This window comes from Phasianus colchicus, chromosome 5 (genome assembly GCF_987193195.1).
Source record: "Phasianus colchicus chromosome 5, bPhaCol1.hap1.1, whole genome shotgun sequence".
Classification (NCBI taxonomy): Eukaryota; Metazoa; Chordata; class Aves; order Galliformes; family Phasianidae; genus Phasianus; species Phasianus colchicus.
In genome coordinates this window covers 24,981,960-24,999,269 of record NC_143440.1, presented here as the reverse complement: position 1 = coordinate 24,999,269, position 17,310 = coordinate 24,981,960, and the positions used below count along the sequence as shown (strand labels likewise).

Sequence of the window (17,310 nt, the reverse complement as noted above, 5' to 3'; positions counted from 1 at the left end):
AGAGTAAGTGATTTCTTCGTGCCCCAAAGAGAAGGGAATTTCCCTTCTCTATCTTCACAAAGGAGGAGCTGGAGTGGCTTCAGGAGCAGCTGGCTGAAAGGTTTGGATGCAGAAATTGTGCCTGGGTGTGAAGGGCTGGGAGCTGGGGCTGTGTCTAATGGGGCAGGGAGGAAACTGGAGCACGACTGTACCTGGGGGCAGAGGGAGCAGCTTGGGTTAGAGCAGCTGGTTCCACTGGGGCGAGGAGCAGAAAAACCCTTCCTCAGGCTTAATTTAAGGCTGAATTACTTTGAATTGAACCCAATGGTCAGGCAGACAATTTGAAAGGGTGAGACAATGGATGTCTTGTGAGTAGAGACACTGGCTGCAGCAGATGCGTGTCTCTGATTTGCAGGATATATACATGCATACACGTTGCTGGGGAGCACAGAGGCTTTTATGCAGTGCCTGGGGAAATTCAAGATGTAACTCAATCAACTGTTTCTACCAAGCCCCTTAATAACAGCCCTCTGACATCTTAGATGCAAAGCCTGTGACACAAAATGAGATGACCTCTCTTCTCACGTTGGGCAGGTTGTTGTGACTGTTGTCCAGGCGTTAGGTGCAATCCTTTGCTGCAGTGTGAGAAGTTTTGCATTTTCCTGACAGCAGGAGAATGGTGATGTGTCATACAGCTCTGATCCTTGACACAGATGAGTGCAGGTCTGCTGGGAGCCAGCAAGTCCCAGCAGTAGCAGCCAGGGAAGCAGTGCTAGCAGGAAGCAAAGCATGCAGGGCAGCAGTAGCAGGTCACAAATAACCATCCTCTTCCAGACCCTACCTACCACGATTGGTGTCTCTATGCCACCATGGGGTCAGCTGGAGAGGAGCTTCCATAGGTTCTGCATAGCAACCCAGGGTCCTGCAGTGTGTGAGCAGGTGGATACAGAGAGCAGTGGTACAGGCAAAAGTCTGAAGCAGATCTCCTAGCTAGGGACACCCAGCCCCCCACCACAGTCACCCAGTGGGTGGGTGCTGGTGTCCACGCTGGCCAGGAGTGACGTCAATTCTGAGTCTGTCTGGCAGGAGGCCGAGGCTCCCATCTGAGAGCAGGACTGTGTGCCTGGAGGGCTCTGCTTGCTCTTCTCTGGCAGAGCAGCTGATGGCCTGGGTCTTGGCCAAGCAGCAATACCATCGCCTCAAAGGCAGTCAGCTCTGCAGTTTGAGACACACGGATGGACCCACAGTTGTCTAAGGCAGTGCCACCCACACCAACTGGTGTGTGCTGCTGTATGTGCCGCTACCTGCAAGGTTTCCTGAGATAGCCCACAGCATGGGAGAGGCCAGGGGGAGAGAACTGCTGGGAAAAGGCAGAAGGGGATAATGTTCACCCATGTAAGATGCTCTCTGGGCCACAGCTGGATGCAAGAGTGGATCTGCTTAGTCCAGGGAGGTGTGGGCCCATGAGGGGTGTGAGATTGCAGCAAGACCCGATCTGTGGGCTCCAGGCATTTCCCTGCCGCAGGCTGAGGCCAAGGGAGGCTGGCACAGGAGGGAAATCCTAGGAAGGCTGGGGTGACGGGGTGCCTTGTCCCTTGGGAGTGGCTCTATGTATCTCTCACCCTGGGCACAAGCCCCCAGCACCCCAAGCCATGGGGGCTCTGGGGCACTGCCTCCAGCTGTGGGCACAGCTGGGTGCGTGTGTTGGGGGTGTCTAGCTGTGGCACACCTGCCCTGCAGCTTGGGGGGCCGCGGGAGGAGCCCCCCCTGCAGCAGGTACGTCCCTCCTCAGCGGCCCCGCCAGCATCCCCTCCCTCCGTCCTCCATCCTCCCTCCCTGCTCCTTCCCCGCCGCCCGCCCTCCCTCCCTCCGCCTGCATGGAGAGAGCCACGGAATGGCGGAGCGAGAGAAAGGAGCCGCATCCCCGCCCGCCTCCTCCCCCTTCCTGGGGCTGCACCTCGCCTCGCCCCCCAATTTCAGGTACCGGTCGCTTCCCCCGGGACCCCTGCAGGGCTGCCCAGGCCTCAGCACCCCGGGGCTCAGCTCCTCATCTACCGCAGCCCCTCGCCCCCCCCCCCCCCCCCCCGAGCCCCGCGCTGTCACTGCGGGCCCCCACCTCCCGCAGCTCTGCATCCGCCCTGTACAGCCTTTTGACACCCCCAAATTCCTAACCCACCCGCGTGTCCCTTCACGCCCCCCCTTCCCACACACACCATGCATCGCTGAACCCCACCTGATCCATCATCCCCTACAATACTGCTTCAGCACTCCTATACATTGCTTCATTGCCCCCCCCCCCCCCCCCCTTCCCATGTTGGCCCCATATACCTACCCCAATTTTTCATTCAGCCTCCCACTGAGGAGCCCCATACCCCCTTTGTCAACCCCCCCCCCCCAGTCTCCTCACCTGTCTCGACACCTCTCCCCAGCACCAACCTCCATCTCTTTCTCCACCCTCAGGAAAGCCTTTTTCTAGCCTTTTCCTAGAACCCCTTCCCCTCCCCGGTGAAGGAAGCAGCAGCCCCAGGCGAGCACGGGTGAGCGTGCCAGGACCCATCCTCACTGCTACCCAGCGATCTGGGATGCGGGGGGGCTGCCCCTGTGACGCCCTGTGCAGCCTCTCGCGGGGACTTCCGACGGCATGGGCCGGGCCAGGCACGGCCGGAGGTGTCGACTCGCAGAGCCGGGGGCTCGGGCCTGCTGGTGCCTTCTGCTAGCGGCTGTGGGATGGGAAACGTTCGGCGGGTAAGGGAGCACGGTGGGCAAGGAAGCCTTGTTTGCTGCCTTGGGCAGGCCAGGTGCTTCTGGGGCCGTAACATCTTCAGCCATTGCTCTCCGCTCGGCTCCAGCATAGCGGGGTGCTGAGGTGGTGTTGCTCGTGTGAGCGTGGTCGGCTGGGTGGTTACGTGGTGACATGTTGGAGGTGGGAATGAGCGGAGGCTTCACACCTGGGGCTGCAGCTGGACGCCAGCTGTGGGTGATTCTCAGCCCCGCCGGCCCTGCAGATCTATAGATTGGTGGCCGGATGCTGTCGAGCTGTGCCGGGTTCTGTCCATTTCCCTCAGCCCTCTGCCCCCAGGTCCCTCACTGGGCGCTCCAACGGCCGCCTGTGATTGCTGCGCTGCCTGCCCGAGCCGCTGGGCGCTGCTGCAACATGGCTGGGAGAGCTGCACGCCCAGCAGCTGCACGCTGCATGAGGGACGGCTGCCGCCGGGCTAGGAAAGGGATGGGGGCTGAGGGCGTCGGGCTGGCTCCGTGTGCACACCATCCCCGGGGATTCTGCTCACCCAGGGGCACTGCCTCGTGCAGGAGGTGACATGGCGACTTGAATAGCGAGAGGATGTGGCGAGCAGGTGATGGCACTGAGGCTGGGGGGGGCTGCAGGCCGTGGTGCCGGTGGCTTTGGTGTTGGCTGTTGGTAGGTAGTGAGGGGAGAGCTGCAGGCACAGGGTCTCTGGAGGCGGCTGCCCACTGCTGCAATGGCGTTTTAGGAGCCAGAAACAAAAGCAGTTGTCTCTCCCATCCTCCACATCATCCTCCAAAAGCCCCGTGCTCAGGGTTGTGCCTGGATGGGAAGGTGGCACAGCCAGGACTGCCCCACTGCACTTGTGTCTGAGAACCTGTGTGGGGGTGATGGGCTGGGTGCTGAGTGATGGCTGATCATCCTGGCAACAGCGTGGTGAGGCAATGATGGGCTGGGTGATGGGCACATCACGTTGAGGTAATGTGCTGGGTGTCGAGGTGGGTGACCCTGATTTTTGTGATGGGATACCAAAGGTTGGTCTGGGGCTCGCTAGGCCCCCTCCACACTGTGCTGCCCTGACCAAGCGCCAGCACTGAGCCGGCACCCAGCTGAGCCTGGCCCCGTCTCCTTGCTCTATTCTCCCATCTTTTGCTCACCCTAAAGCCCCTCCTGCTCCCCAGCTCACCCACTGGCTCCCTCCCGCAACAGGCTGCTCACAGAAGATGCTGTGGGCGTGCGCAGCTCCTCCTCCTCCTGCCTGGGGCCTGCTGTAGAGCAAGCTGGCTGAAGCTGGGAGGCAGACTGGAGAGCTGAGTGCCTCGAGGGCAGCAGCCAGGGGACTGGTACAGTAAATGCCCCCTCCCTGCTACACTAGACTACACTCCAGTTAACACTCTTTGTGTTGCTACAGTTAGTCATGCTGCTCCTGTAGCCAAACCCTGCAGCCAGAGCTGCTCACACACCCACCATTATCGGATGATAGACCAGGGGATGCCCTCCTTGCCACAGGTGTTTGAGAGCAGATAGGATGCACCTTCAGGAGGATCTTTGTGAGCACAGTTCCCTGTCAGTCCCACTCAGGGTTTTGCGGGCTGTGATAGAGCTGATGAGAGTGAGAGCTGCTTTGCCTTGCTGGTGTTTTCAGCCTCTTTCAGGGGCAGGAGAAAAAGGCAGGGGTGTTCCCCATGGAGGACGATGAAGGAGAGTCTTCATCGCTTCCCTTAGGAAGTCCTGGAGCATCTCTGTTAGATGAGGAAAGGGCAGAGTAACACAGAGATTTTTTTTTTAAATTAACTCCATTGAGCCAGGAAGATTTGAACAGAACCGCTGCCCCTGATATGAGAGATGGAGTCCAGGGTGGCACTATCTGGGAGCAGAGCTGAGAGGCACTGAATTCAGCACAGAGAGTAAAACCCACCAGCATCACCTCACCAAGGTGAGGACTGACTCTTTCCCCCTCTTGGTGGGCAAGGGCAGGAGAAGGAGTGGGTGGAAGGGGCACCAGCGCTGGGTAACCAGATGCCCGCTGCGGGTGTGGGGACCGACTGCTGGAGCGCTCCCAGGAGCCGGGCTGGCTGGCTGGCAGGCGGAGGCAGTCAGCATCCCCAGCAGAGAGCAGGGATTTGGCATCAGCTCAGCTGGGGAGGTTATTTTTTATTTTTTTCCCCCTCCAGGACAGCTGATTCCATCTATTTTTAATGAGCTTGCCCAGGTTGCGCAGTGAGGAGACAGAGCAGTGCCAGCAGCCATAGACTGCGCTGGGGCAGCGGGCACCTGGCGCTCGTCCTCTCCTCGCTACAGACTGGGGACTGCCTCAGGGTGGGAGCGTGCCTCCCAGGGAAGGGTCCTCCTCAATGCAGCTGCCCCCGAGCATGGAGTCAAGCACGGAGGAGGAGAGCTGGCTGGAAGATCACTGGGAGAAATGGTAGGGGACCGGCAGGCCTGGGGTGAGGGCTGTGCGTGGGAACGAGGGACAGCCCCTCGTTTGTGGGCGCATCGCCCTCTGCACCGAGCGGTGCCTCGGGGCAGCAGCAAACTCAGTACTGAATGCAGCCCCAAATTCTCCCAGCTGCTCAGGAGCTGTGGGCGCGGGAATGTGCGGGATTTGTCAGCAGGGCAGGAGGAGGGAGCTGCAGCACACAGTGTGGGGATAAAAGGGCTGTGCGTGGGGGTCCTTTCTGCCCATGGGTGCAGGTGGGGATGGTGCTGGCTGCCTGCACAGCATCTCCCCATACCCAAGGTGGGGGGGTGCTCTGTGCCGGGACATGCGGTGGGCAGAGGTAATGAGCGGTTGGTAATGACACCGGTGACCCAAGTAACTGGAGAAGAAATCGATTTGTGCATTGAAGGCTGTGCTGAGAGCCTTCTGCTCTGCGTCTCTGCAGGCAGCAGTGGTGGGGGATGAGGGATCCTCTTCCCTCTTAGCGTGGCCCCTCTGCATCTCTTGGGGGCACCTCCATTCCTCCCAGCCCTGCAGGGGAACTGCCATAGCCGGCAGAGGACTCTTTGGCTGGGCTGTTGTGTTTTCCTCCCTGGAACAAGCACGAGGAGCATTGCGGTAGTATGATGTAGAAATGTTTTAGTGCACAGGAGCCATGAGCTCCCTGGGGATGCAAGTGAGCACGTGAGGAGCAGGGCAGTCAGCACATTTGCAGCCGCTAAAAGGAAATCTCTGCAAACTTTCCAAAGGGACATGAAGAATGTGTGAGGCTGTAAGGGAGCCTTCAGGGGCTCATCGGGGTGCTGAGCAGCACCAATGGCTGAAAGGATATTGCAGCCTTCCCAGAGAGGGAATAATGGTACAGAGGGAGCTCACTGCTCTCTGTACAGGGGAACACCTTGCTGGGGCAACTCTTGAGCCCACTTGTGTGGGTCCACTCTCTGCTTGTTTCACAGCCAGTGGGCAGGTGTGTGCAAAGGCTGTGGATCTCAGTGCAATCTCATGTCCTGGGGTGTTCACATTCCAGCTGTGCCTTGCCGTCCCCTAGCTCTCCTCTCCAGAAACATCCTTCTTCCTGGTCGTTCTTCCTTGTAAAGACCCAGAGAGCCCCTCCTGGGGATCTTGGCGCTGCTCCTTGCCTGCATCCTGCCCCCTATGTGCTGTGTGTGACAGTGGTCTCTGCTCCCCGCCAGGCTCACCCACGACATCAGCCTTGAGGAGTTTGAGGATGAAGACCTCTCTGAGATCACCGATGAGTGTGGCATCAGCCTACACTGCAAGGACAGCCTGGCCACCCGAGTAAGTGCATGTGCTGGGGTGGGGACGAGATGGGATTCTGTGTTGTGCTCGTGAGTTTCATGCTGGTAGTGAGCAGGGAGGTGTGGTGAGACCCATTCTTGGGGAGGCACTGGTGGGCTTCTGCAGCCTCTCATATGGGACCTTTCTGGGGCAGGGAGAGGCTGATGCTGGAGGAGAACTCCATGATCTGCCAGGTGTGTTAGGACAGGGGTTGCAACTCTTCCCTGGAATGCGGGTAAGAAAAATGTGCCGTGTTGCCCATTTACAACAGAATCCTTCTGTTGTGGGGTTTGTTGAGGAGTTTCTGTGTGTCTGTACTGCGAAGCAGAGCCCTGTGCTGTGGCAGGGATGGTTGGGGCACCGGCGCTGAGCCCTGTGCCTTGCCCAGCACCCACTGTAGGGCACCCTGCGTCTGCTGGTTGCAGGGACACAGTGAGCTGATCCTAAACACAGCAGCCTACATGCTCAGAAAACAGCTGCTAAAAATACGTACAAATGGCTTACATGGGGTATGAAGGATTGCCTGAGGAGCAGAACTGGAAGCAGTGGCAGTGAGAGGGTTCTTCAGTCTGAAACATAGGTGGGGAGAGCCAGGTGCTCTCAGAGCTGGAGAGGATGAGTCTCACGAGATGAGAGCCTGATGTAAGTGGCTGTAGGAAGTGGCCAGGCCCAGGGAGTGTTTTGGACGGTTTTGGCTCCGTGTGCTGTTCAGAGCCTGGGAAACTGGGAATAAGCCCAGCATGGGATTGCTGACTGCATCCTGGAGGGACATGGCCTTTGCTAAGGGCAGGAGCTAACCTGAATATTCAGTGAGAGGTCCCTGAGGAAAGGGCAGACGCCATAATTCCCCTGTAAACAAGGCAGGGTTGGAGAAGGCAGCTGTTGGATGTGGACAGGCAGGCAGAGAGGCCCAGCAGTAAAATACCGTCTCAGAAGACAGTACCTCAACAGAGAATTTGGGGTGGTTTTTTTTTTTTTTTTTTTTAAATTCTGGAAAAACAATGATGACTTCATCACGGGCTATTTTAGCAGATCTCCAGAAATAGTGGCTTCAACACTCAGCCTGCAAGGCGCGGCTGGCTCCTCCAAGGCGGGTGCAGCGAGGGAGGTCGTGAAGCACAAGTGCAAGGTCTTGGCTTTGGGTTTGGCCTCGTTCCGTTTGTCTTGAAGTGCAGGGCTCCTTACGTCTGATTGCTGCAAGGCAGGATAGTAGGCTGCCCATTGCTAGGGCTCGTCATGCTCTTTGTGTTCTGCGAAACTGTTTGATGTGGGAATGAAAATGGAAAAAATAAAGTAAAATAACCTTTTTAGGAATGTCAAGAGGAGGGCCCAAAGAAAAAGAGCTGGGATATGTCTGTATTAAACCTTTACATTCTGGGCCTGTGCTGGATGCACAAAAAATCTTGAACCAGCCATAGGAAGAACAAATCCCTTTGGTTTTACATCAGAATAAGGCTCCTGGAAGTGCCAAGCTTCCCCCTATCACCATCCCTGCCTCTGTGCAACCTGCACCAGCTGCAGCTGCCTGACCCGGAGGCTGATGGCAGCAGTGTGGTGGCTCAGTGCCAGCCACCCGGTTGCTCTGGGATCCCACTGCATGGAGCAGAGACACAGCAGCACAGCAGCTGCTTGCTTAGGCTACTTTTAAACAACCTCCTCTACCCCTGCATCTCCTTCCTAGCACCTTCAGAGTGCAAGGCCTTTCCTTTGGAGAGAAAAAAGTGGCATCCATCCATGCCCAGGGTTGCAGCACCACCTGTTGTGCTACAGCCCATTAAACACATTCCGACAGCGGTTGTAGTTTCCTCTTAGCTATGAAATCTTGAATGGAGCATCATTCCTAGGGTGTATATTGCTCCCAGACATTGTTTTGCTGTTCTGTGTCCTTCTGGGACTTTCCTCCTCTGAGTTTACCCAGTGATTTGGGATCATGCTAGCAGGCTGGGCTGGCTGGCAGCAGCTGCCTCGCAGACGCCCACCTTAGCTAGGTATCACGGAGCCAGCCGGGATTTTCCCCTTTCCTTTTCCTATGCCTCTGTTTCCTTGCTAAAGCGCTGCGGGGCTCGCAGCGTTCCAGAAGAGGCGCGTCGGTGGGGAGGGCTTGGAGGGGGAGTGTGCGGGGAGCCGCGGGGAGCATCCCTGCGCCTTTAAAAGGCTGCGACCGGCCGCCCCGTCCCGCCCCGCCTGCTGACCGCGCCGCTGATCCCGGCAGGGCCGCGTGAGCCGGTCGGGCGGCGCGGCGCGGGCTGCGGGCGGCGGGGAGGGAGGCCGACTGCAGGCCGAGATGCTGCAGCTCGACCTCATCGACGCCGCCGGGGACGCGCCGGCCGAGGAGCAGACGGCGCCCGCGCCCCTGCAAAAGGAGCCGCCGCCCGCCAGCACCGACAGCTACCGGCCCAAGCGCCCCACCACGCTCAACCTCTTCCCGCAGGTGCCTCGCAGCCAGGTGAGCGCCGGCCCGGGGGGCTCTCCCGGCACCGGGGGCTTCTGCCGGGGATGGGTGCGTGGTCGGGGGCGTGAGGGATGCGGGGGGTGATGCGCTCGTTCCCTGCTGAGCCGAGCCCCCGAGCGTTGGGAGGCTCAAAAGTGGGCTGCGGCCGCCCCGAGCCCGTGGGGCCAGGGTAAGGCGCTTGCGAGCGGGGAAGGGACCTTAGTGGGGACAGGGAGCTAATGAGGCGTGGCATCCTGAACGCGTGAATGAGCCATCCGTCCCAGCACCGCGTCCCAGATCAAGGGCTGGCAGCGCCGCGGCTGCAGCCTGGTTCGGGCCGGTGACGCAGCCCTGTGTGCTCGGCGCTGGGACTGGAGCTCCGCTCCTGGGCGGCTACACCCGGCAAGGGGGGCATCAGCGTCAGCGCCCAGTGCAAAATCGCAGCGACAATCACATTGCCCGAAACGGGTCAGGAGAACGGGGGTTCGTCTTGCTCATTCTCAGGGCTTGCAGGAGGTTTTGGATGGAGCGTTTTCCCAGATGCAGCAGTGGGGCTGTCCCCAGGAGGGTTACACCGTGCTCAGCCGTGCACGCTGAGCCTCTGAGCTGGAGTCCCTTTGCCCCATCTCTCCTGCAAACCTTGCAGACCTAAGCAAGGTGTGCTGTGCACAGGGCTATTTTTGCCTTCCTCCTGCTTTCAGCAGTGGCTTTCATTGCCAAGTAGGAGGATTTTCCTGGTGGTGACGTGCAGCTGAGGGGCTTGAAGCTAGAGGCAGGTGTTCCTGCAGGTGACAGATGGGGCGTAGTTGGAGCTGGGTGTCACCAGCCTGAAACCTGCAGCTGATGCCAGCTTTGCCTGAGGCCATGGGTGGGAGGAGGAGGAGGAGGGCACGGAGCCAGGACAATGGCTGCAGGACAGCTGGCACCGGGGACAAAGGCAGCAGGGATGGGGAGGGAGGGGGGAGCCTGCTGGAGCATAATGGACAAGGGGACAGCAGGCAGCCTTGTCCCACCCTGCGCAGGGACCCCGAGGAGCCGGTGGCACGTGGGAGCCACATCCAGCTGGGGGGACGGGGACAGCAAAGGCCCCCCCCGGGCAGCTGGTCCCAACCAGCGTCCAGACCTGCGGAGAGGTATTTTTGGGGTGTGTGGGTTGTGTAGATGGTGGGCTGGGGAGGGGGAGATGATGGTCACCTTGTAGGGGATGGTGGAGACTGTGGGGCCACACTGGGAGCCATGGGCACGGTCTGTACTGAGGACCTTGAGGACAGGAGCTTTTCCACACAGGGTCTGATAAGGCTGGCAGCAGGAATGCGAAGTCCCTGTGCTCCAGGACAGGACAGGGAATCCCATGAATCTTAGTGGGCTTTAAGGCAGAGGATTGCTTCATGTTGATTGGGTGAGCAGGGTAGCTCCTGTGCTGCTTTTGATGTCTGCAGGAGAAAACCCCAAGAATCCCAAGCTTGGTGCTTGAGCAAAAACTAGCAGTGCAGAAAATGCGACTGCTGCAGAGAGCCAAAGACCCGTGCTGCCCCCAGAGCCATCTGCAAAGTCTGGGAGCAAAGCGTGCCCTGGCTGCGCTTGAGGATGGTCACAGTGACCCTGAAGAAGCTCTTGGGTGGTCCCAGGGGTTGTGATGGCTCTGGCTGCTGCCCATCGCTGTGGGGTGGGCAGGGACTGGTGCCACGTGCTGTTTACTGCTGGGGTGACAAGGCGGCTTTGTTCTCCTCCTCAGGACACCCTGAATAACAACTCTCTGGGGAAAAAGCACAGTTGGCAAGAGCGGGTGTCCCGGTCATCATCCCCTCTGAAGACGGGTGAGTTGTGGGACTGGTGGCCGAGAGCAGCCCCTAGCTCCTAGGAGTCAATCCCTGTCGTAGGGCCTGGAGCAAGCCTTGCTGAAGCAGAACGTTGGGAAAATGTCCCCGATGGGCACGTGTCCAGCTTGAGTCTGGGGCGTCCCTATCAGTGGGAACACCAATACTGCTCTTCTCCTCACAGGTGAGCAGACCCCTCCCCATGACCACGTTTGCCTGAGTGATGAGGTCAATCACCAAAACAGCACAACCTCCACCAAAGACCGGGGCACATCCACAGAAAGCCCATGCCGGCGCACGGCAGCCACTCAGATGGCACCCGCCTGTGTTGCCTCCTCCCGGCCCCCCGAGAAGCACCAGGCTGCCAGCCAACCCCCGCCCCACGGTGCCAGTGTGGTGGTGGTGACATCGAGGGCCCCTGAGGCCCACCGGGACCGCATCCGCTACCAGACAGATGTGAGGCTGGAGGCCACTGAGGAGATCTACCTGACACCTGTGCAGAAGAACTCAGACCCGCTGGAGACCGAGAAGCCGTTCCTGTCACAGTCCAGTGAGAACCGCATGTCTATCAGCTCTGACATCGACACCTCCAGCTACTCAGCCCTGGCTGGGAAAACCAACCCCTCCATCAGTGAGGAGGATGAGGTGCTGGACTACATGTCCTCCCCTGACAAGACGAGCCTGCCCCGGGTCTCCTGCGGTGGTGGGACCAGTGGCTACCGGCCAGGCCACGGCCTTCAGAGAGCATCCGTGAGCTCGGACACCAGCGCCCTCTCCTACGACTCGGTCAAGTACACGCTGGTGGTGGATGAGAACGTGCAGCTGGAGCTGGTCAGCCTCAAGCAGTGCTACTCAGGCTACAGCGATGAGAGTGACTCGGCTACTGTCTATGACAACTGCGTCTCCTCACCCTACGAGTCAGCCATCGGTGAGGAGTACGAGGAGGATGCGCTGAAGCGCGACTCGGTCTGCCTCTCTGAGGACTCCACCCCCGAGGCGGACATCCACTTCTCCAAGAAGTTCCTCAACGTCTTCATGAGTGGCCGGGCGCGCTCCTCCAGTGAGTGCTGGGCGGGGGAGGATGTGGGCTGGGGGTTGTGTCCCCAGGCAGCCTTGCTTAGCCATGGTACCAGCTTGCCCAGCCCAGGGAGCCCTGCAGGACCTCCAATGAGATGGAGAAGCTTCAGCAGGCGCTGGTTCCACAGCCTGCAACCTCTCCCCTTGTGATTAGAGAGGGGTGGGCTGGAAAAGCTTTGTGAGCTCTAGGCAGGGGTAGCTGGAGTTGTCAAGCTGTTGGGGTTTTTTTTTTGTCTAGTGTGAGGAATGACCAAGACAGCACAACCTGAGCTAAGGCCATGAGGCGTGAGCTTGAGGGTCTTGTCCTTCCCTGTGTGTGGTACTGACTCCTCAAAGCTGCAGCATGCCCCTCTACCTTCCTCCCCAGGTGCTGAGTCCTTTGGGTTGTTCTCTTGCATGATCAATGGTGAGGAGCAGGAACAGACCCACCGTGCTGTGTTCAGGTGAGTGCAGGGCACAAGCAGTGTCCTCTGGTCCTACTCAAACCATGTAGTTTCCAGCATGGAAAACCTGTGAACTAAACCACAGTCCTTAGGCTGGTAGTAGGCCCAGCAGGAGCCAGGCACTGGCTGGGCAACATCTTCCCAAGGGTGAGAGACCTCCCAGGGCACCCAGGAGCACTGGGAGCCGCATGGGGGACGCCAAAAGGGAAACCTTGCATTAGTGCCAGGTACTGTCTCCTTTTGAGCCTGAGCCCACTCAGGTGTCTATTTAGCACATCAGATCTTAGCTCCTTCCACCTGCTCCCCAGCTGCGCTGGCCGCAGGCCATGCACTACCCTTGTCCCAGAGGTGTGTCGGTGAGCATGCCACCAGAGCTGCCAGCCAGCACAGTGCTAGTGATTCCCTGCCCAGGTTTGTTCCTCGCCATGCGGACGAGCTGGAGCTGGAGGTGGATGACCCTTTGCTGGTGGAGGTGCAGGCAGAAGATTATTGGTACGAGGCCTACAACATGCGGACAGGGGATCGGGGCATTTTTCCTGCCTACTACGCTATCGAAGTCACCAAGGATCCAGACCATATAACAGGTACCAGGCCTCTGTACTGCTTATGTCCCTGATCTCCTGCCCACGTCCTCACTATGGAACAGGAGGTGGAAAGAGGACATCAGGCAAGGAATGACGTGGCCATGGGCAGCTCCAGCCAGTAGTGGTCAGAGCTTGCACCCATTGCTGGGTGGGGAATGGTGCAGGTTTGGGAACATGGAGATGGCCAACAGAGGTGATCCTTGCCATGTGCTCTGTCTTCTAGCTCTAGCCAAGAACAACGACTGGGTGGACCAGTTTCGGGTGAAGTTCCTCGGCTCGGTGCAGGTTCCCTATCACAAGGGCAATGATGTACTGTGCGCGGCCATGCAGAAGGTAGTGTCCCACTGTGGGCTGAGCCTGCCTGGGAGCAGGGAGGAGATGGGAAGGGGTGGGCCATCTTCGCATGTTGCCTATGAGTGCCAGGGATTTGTGTCTTTGTCTCCCTCCCCAGATTGCCACCACGCGTCGCCTCACTGTGCACTTTAACCCACCCTCCAGCTGTGTCTTGGAGATCAGCGTGCGTGGGGTCAAGATAGCTGTGAAAGCCGATGACTCCAAGGAGCACAGCAAGGTAGTGCCCTGTTCACCTCATTCCTTCTACTGTTACTACTCTGAGCTTGCTGGTGCCCCCATGCATGTTCACATAGAAATTAAGGGCCTCCATCCCATGTGCTCTTTGTTCCACTAGAAACACCATCCAAAAGGCTGTGGGTCCTCCACTGGGGTCCCTGAAGCCTAGTGAGATCCCAGCATTGGGTTGTGTATCAGACTGGTGCTCTTGCAGATGCCAGGCCTGTTGCTGTGTTAGGATGCTGTGAGCTGAGCTGCACCCCTAATCCGTCAGCTGTTCCTAAACCTTTCTGCTACTATTTTGAGTGGTGTCCTCCGGATCTTCCCTGTAATCTCTTTAGCTGGGCATTGCAAGCTGCTGATTAGTGGTCTCCATAAGTAGCCTAACAGAACACAGCAAGATGCTGGGCAGAGGCGAGTGAAGCCTTCCCAGCAAGCCTTTTGGAAACCTCCCCTGTGGGCAGTGGGGGGAGCGTGGCTGTGGGTACTGCTGTGGAGAGCTGGGCTTAGCCTGAGCACCTATTTCCAAAGCTGGAGTCCAGCTGTCCCACAGGACTGCTGAGGAAGATAGCTTTGACTGTTCTTTTATTTGTCCCCCAGGTAAACAAGTGTAGCCATTTTTTCCAGCTGAAGAACATTTCCTTTTGTGGATACCATCCAAAGAACAACAAGTGAGTAGCAGGAAGTGTGGGGCAGCTATCAGTGCTTTAACACATGGAGGCATCACTGCTTTCTAGCTCCCAGCATCGTCATCCCACAGCTTCATGTGAGGAGCAGCCTTTGGGTGGGAATCACATCCTTGATGTGGGCCTGGGAAGTGGTCACTGCTGGGGTTTGAACCCCAAACCCCTTTGCCAAGGGTGGGCACAGGTATTTATTTCTGCCTGTCTGCTAGTCCAATCTCACTTGCTCTGTTCACCCTCAGATATTTTGGGTTCATCACCAAGCACCCTGCTGACCACAGATTTGCCTGCCACGTCTTTGTCTCGGAGGAGTCCACGAAGCCTCTGGCGGAGTCTGTAGGGTAAGTCCTGGGATGGGAGGAAGGTGCTCCCTCCTGAGGGACAGGAGGAACGAGAACCTGGCACCTCTTCCCTACAGTGAGAGGCTCAGGGATAGAGCCAGAGCTGACGCTGCTATAGGCAGCATATTCCTGACAGTGCTGGAACAAGTCCCAGTGCAAAGCTTTGCAGGCAGATGGCTGAAACCCAGGGGCTGTGTGGAAGCTCAGAGCTGAGATGGAGGCCTTGTTCCAGCAGCACCTCTGGGCACTAATGCATGAGGATCCCAGAGCTGGATCAGGGTTCGACCTGACAGCAGGATAGGGGGGCAAGGGCAAGAAGGGAAGCAAAATGGGCTCTGTAAATGCCATTGGGAAGGTACAGTTGAGCTTTGCTCCATGCTGTGTTGCAGGAGGGCTTTTCAGCAATTCTACAAGGAGTATGTGGAGTACACGTGCCCCACAGAAGACATCTACCTGGAGTAGGGGCTGGCATAGGCACCTGCTGCACAGCCAGGGCTGCAGTCTCGCCCCTTCCGCGTCGTGCATGGACAAGAGCTGCTTTGAGATTGGAGAAGTGAGCCCAGGGAACAGCTCCCAGAGCCCTGTGCTGCCTCTTTTCATGGCTCCCCTTGCTCAGGCTGGGGGGGTTGGGGAGGGGGGAGGGCTGGACAAATCGTGTTTATTGTACAAAATACTTAGTTTATTCTATTTGAGAAGTGCCCATTGGCTGCCCAGTCTGTGATTGCTGGAGGGGCTGGCATTCTCCAGCCCTTCTCTGATGCAGGCTGGGGTGAAAACATCTCGCTGTGACCATGGCTCAGCTTCCCGTCACATCCCTCAGGGGTGACGTCTAATGCAGTGGCAGAGTCAGACTCTTGCAGGATGAAGACACAGAAGCTACAGCCAACAAGAACTGTATGATGGCTCTTGCCAGGGCAGAGACCATCACTTCTCTGCCTGGCCCCGGGGACAAGGGTGCTGGACAGGAAGGTTAGAGCCCAGCATCTTTGAGTGCCAGAGGAAGGATGAATGAGCTGAGACAGCTCACTCCTGCCTCTGTCCCCATCCCTCCTCTCTTGTATCCATGCCCTGGGGAGAGAAAGATTCCCTCCTACCTCTCGGCAGTGACCACACCATGGGGAAGGGAGCATTTCTCTGTCCTTGTCCCCCTGTATCCCCTCCAGCTGCAGGTGGCAGAGGCAGGACAGGGCTGAGCTACCCCACTGCGGTGGTTCTCAGCCCTGTGCAGACTGGGGTGCCTGCCAGAAACGGAGCAGAGAAGGGCTAAAGCCTGCAGGGAGCCATACACATCTCCAGGGATGTACAAAAGCTCTCCTGCTCCCTGCCAGCGGTCTCCGTGCTTCAGCTGGATCTGCTGTGATGGCAACAACTATTAAATATGATGGTTCATGGAGCAGGACTGCGGTGCTGTTTGTGTTGGGCGGGTTTGGGTCCTGGCTTGTTCCTTCCCCTGGGGAGCCCAAAAGGAGCTGGAGTTTCTCAGGTCTGCAAACCTTGGAGGTCAGAGACTACCATAAGATCTTGGCGTAACTTAATTCTTGTTTTTCCATTTACAGCGTCAGGAGGAATCTGGTTATAGCCTCCCTGTATTTGCCATTAGGTTATTGAAGGCAGCAATAATATATCTTCTCAGCCTTCTCTTTTTCAGGCTGAGAAACCCCAGCTCCTCCAGCTTCTCCTCCTATCCTGTAGTGTGGCTGGAAAGCCCTTGTTCCTGCACCCCACACCTACCTGAGTGCCCTGCTGTCCTTCACAGCTGGGCATCATAGTAGTACTCCAAGTCAAGCTCATCACGTTTGGTTTTGCCAGCCCTCTGCAGTCCTGCTGGCTGCTCCCGGGGTGCTATGGTCCTGAAGTGAGGCTGTTTTGGTTTAATGCCATAATCTGTGGGTAGACAGTGGGGTGAGGGCTCGGGAGCTGTCTGTGTCATCAATGGGGAAATGAGTGCATGGGAGGGAGTTTGAGGGAAGAGCTGTACCATCCACCAAGCCAAAGTGCTGCTGTGGGAGTTCCAAGGGGGCAGAGAAGTCTTCAGGGACAAAATAGCTGCAGAAGAAAACCAGAGGTGGGAGTGAGCCCAAAGCTCTCCAGAACTTGCCCCCATCAGCGATAGAAGCCCAAGCCTGGTCCAGGAGCACTGGTTACAGAAGAAGGAGCATCCAGCCCCTGTGGCACCACTGCAGGTACTGGGGCAGGGAAGAGGTGGCGGAGTCATCACCTTTGGCGCAAGGGCAGAGGAAGCACGGCCCCGAGCAGCACAGTGAGCAGCAAGAGCCAGCACTGCATGCTGAGTTCTGGTACCCACCACTGTCACATTCTGCAGTGAGGTCACAGAGGAACCACCTGGGTAGCCCAAGAACTTCTCCTCTCCTGTACTTAGAATCATAGAATGTTTGGGTTGGAAGGGACCTTTAAGATCATGCAGTTCCACCACCCCCCCTCCAGTAGGCAGGGACACCTCCCTCTAGACCAGGTTGCTCAAAGCCCCATCCAGCCTGGCCTTGAATGCTTCCAGGGAGGGGGCATCAACAACCTCACGGGGCAACCTGTTCCACTGTCTCACCCCCCTCACAGTAAAGAATTTCTTTTTTGGCTCTCTTCTTTCTGGGCTTTATCTTCTTCCACTCCTTCCTTTTCAAATTCCCAAATGAATGGAGCACAGTTCACTCAGCTCATGACTTTCATTTTGCCATGTGGTGGTAACACAGATGCCATGCAGTGCCAAGCCCTGGGTCCCTTTACTGCTGTGGCCTAATAAGGGGATGTACCTTCCCCTACCCCAGTTTGGCTCCTAAGGTAAGACAGCTGTGATTCCTGTATTCTGGGAGGCCACTGAGGATGGTTTAGGTAGGACTGCTGTCACCCATGTGGCCAACTCACCATTGGTCAGAACCAGGTGGCAC

General features: G+C 57.8%; 2 protein-coding genes across 6 annotated transcripts; one reads left to right on the top strand and one right to left on the bottom strand.

Moving 5' to 3' along the window:
- Window positions 1-1,802: 1,802 nt before the first annotated feature.
- On the top strand, window positions 1,803-15,800 carry MAPK8IP1 (mitogen-activated protein kinase 8 interacting protein 1). Of its 5 annotated transcripts, none has more exons than XM_031593492.2 (13): window positions 1,803-1,959; window positions 6,356-6,461; window positions 8,674-8,907; window positions 9,915-10,025; window positions 10,628-10,709; window positions 10,894-11,769; window positions 12,154-12,229; window positions 12,641-12,813; window positions 13,037-13,146; window positions 13,265-13,384; window positions 13,984-14,054; window positions 14,309-14,407; window positions 14,797-15,800. In XM_031593492.2, exons 1-13 carry the CDS (start codon window positions 1,874-1,876, stop codon window positions 14,867-14,869), a joined length of 2,217 nt encoding a protein of 738 aa, XP_031449352.2. In that variant the 5' UTR covers window positions 1,803-1,873; the 3' UTR covers window positions 14,870-15,800. The 5 variants fall into 5 exon arrangements, with proteins under 5 accessions (XP_031449352.2, XP_089997074.1, XP_089997075.1 ...); XM_090140949.1 differs by lacking the exon at window positions 1,803-1,959 and adding an exon at window positions 2,481-2,724; XM_090140950.1 differs by lacking the exon at window positions 1,803-1,959 and adding an exon at window positions 4,936-5,147.
- Window positions 15,195-16,804, bottom strand: FREY1 (Frey regulator of sperm-oocyte fusion 1). The gene is made up of 4 exons (XM_090140958.1): window positions 16,626-16,804; window positions 16,386-16,453; window positions 16,139-16,291; window positions 15,195-15,283 (listed from the first exon to the last, which is right to left on the bottom strand). Exons 1-3 carry the CDS (start codon window positions 16,691-16,693, stop codon window positions 16,158-16,160), a joined length of 270 nt encoding a protein of 89 aa, XP_089997084.1. The 5' UTR covers window positions 16,694-16,804; the 3' UTR covers window positions 15,195-15,283; window positions 16,139-16,157.
- Window positions 16,805-17,310: the final 506 nt, after the last annotated feature.

Bases quoted from the DNA above. Each gene is read 5' to 3' on its own strand.
- MAPK8IP1 (XM_090140949.1), top strand. From the start codon at position 2,621: ATGGGCCGGGCCAGGCACGGCCGGAGGTGTCGACTCGCAGAGCCGGGG. The intron at 10,026-10,627 runs GTATTTTTGGGG...TCTCCTCCTCAG, and splicing joins GCGTCCAGACCTGCGGAGAG to GACACCCTGAATAACAACTC. The intron at 12,230-12,640 runs GTGAGTGCAGGG...TTCCCTGCCCAG, and splicing joins ACCCACCGTGCTGTGTTCAG to GTTTGTTCCTCGCCATGCGG.
- FREY1 (XM_090140958.1), bottom strand. From the start codon at position 16,693: ATGCAGTGCTGGCTCTTGCTGCTCACTGTGCTGCTCGGGGCCGTGCTT. The intron at 16,454-16,625 runs GTGATGACTCCG...TTTCTTCTGCAG, and splicing joins CCTCTGCCCTTGCGCCAAAG to CTATTTTGTCCCTGAAGACT. The intron at 16,292-16,385 runs GTACAGCTCTTC...GTCTACCCACAG, and splicing joins GCACTTTGGCTTGGTGGATG to ATTATGGCATTAAACCAAAA.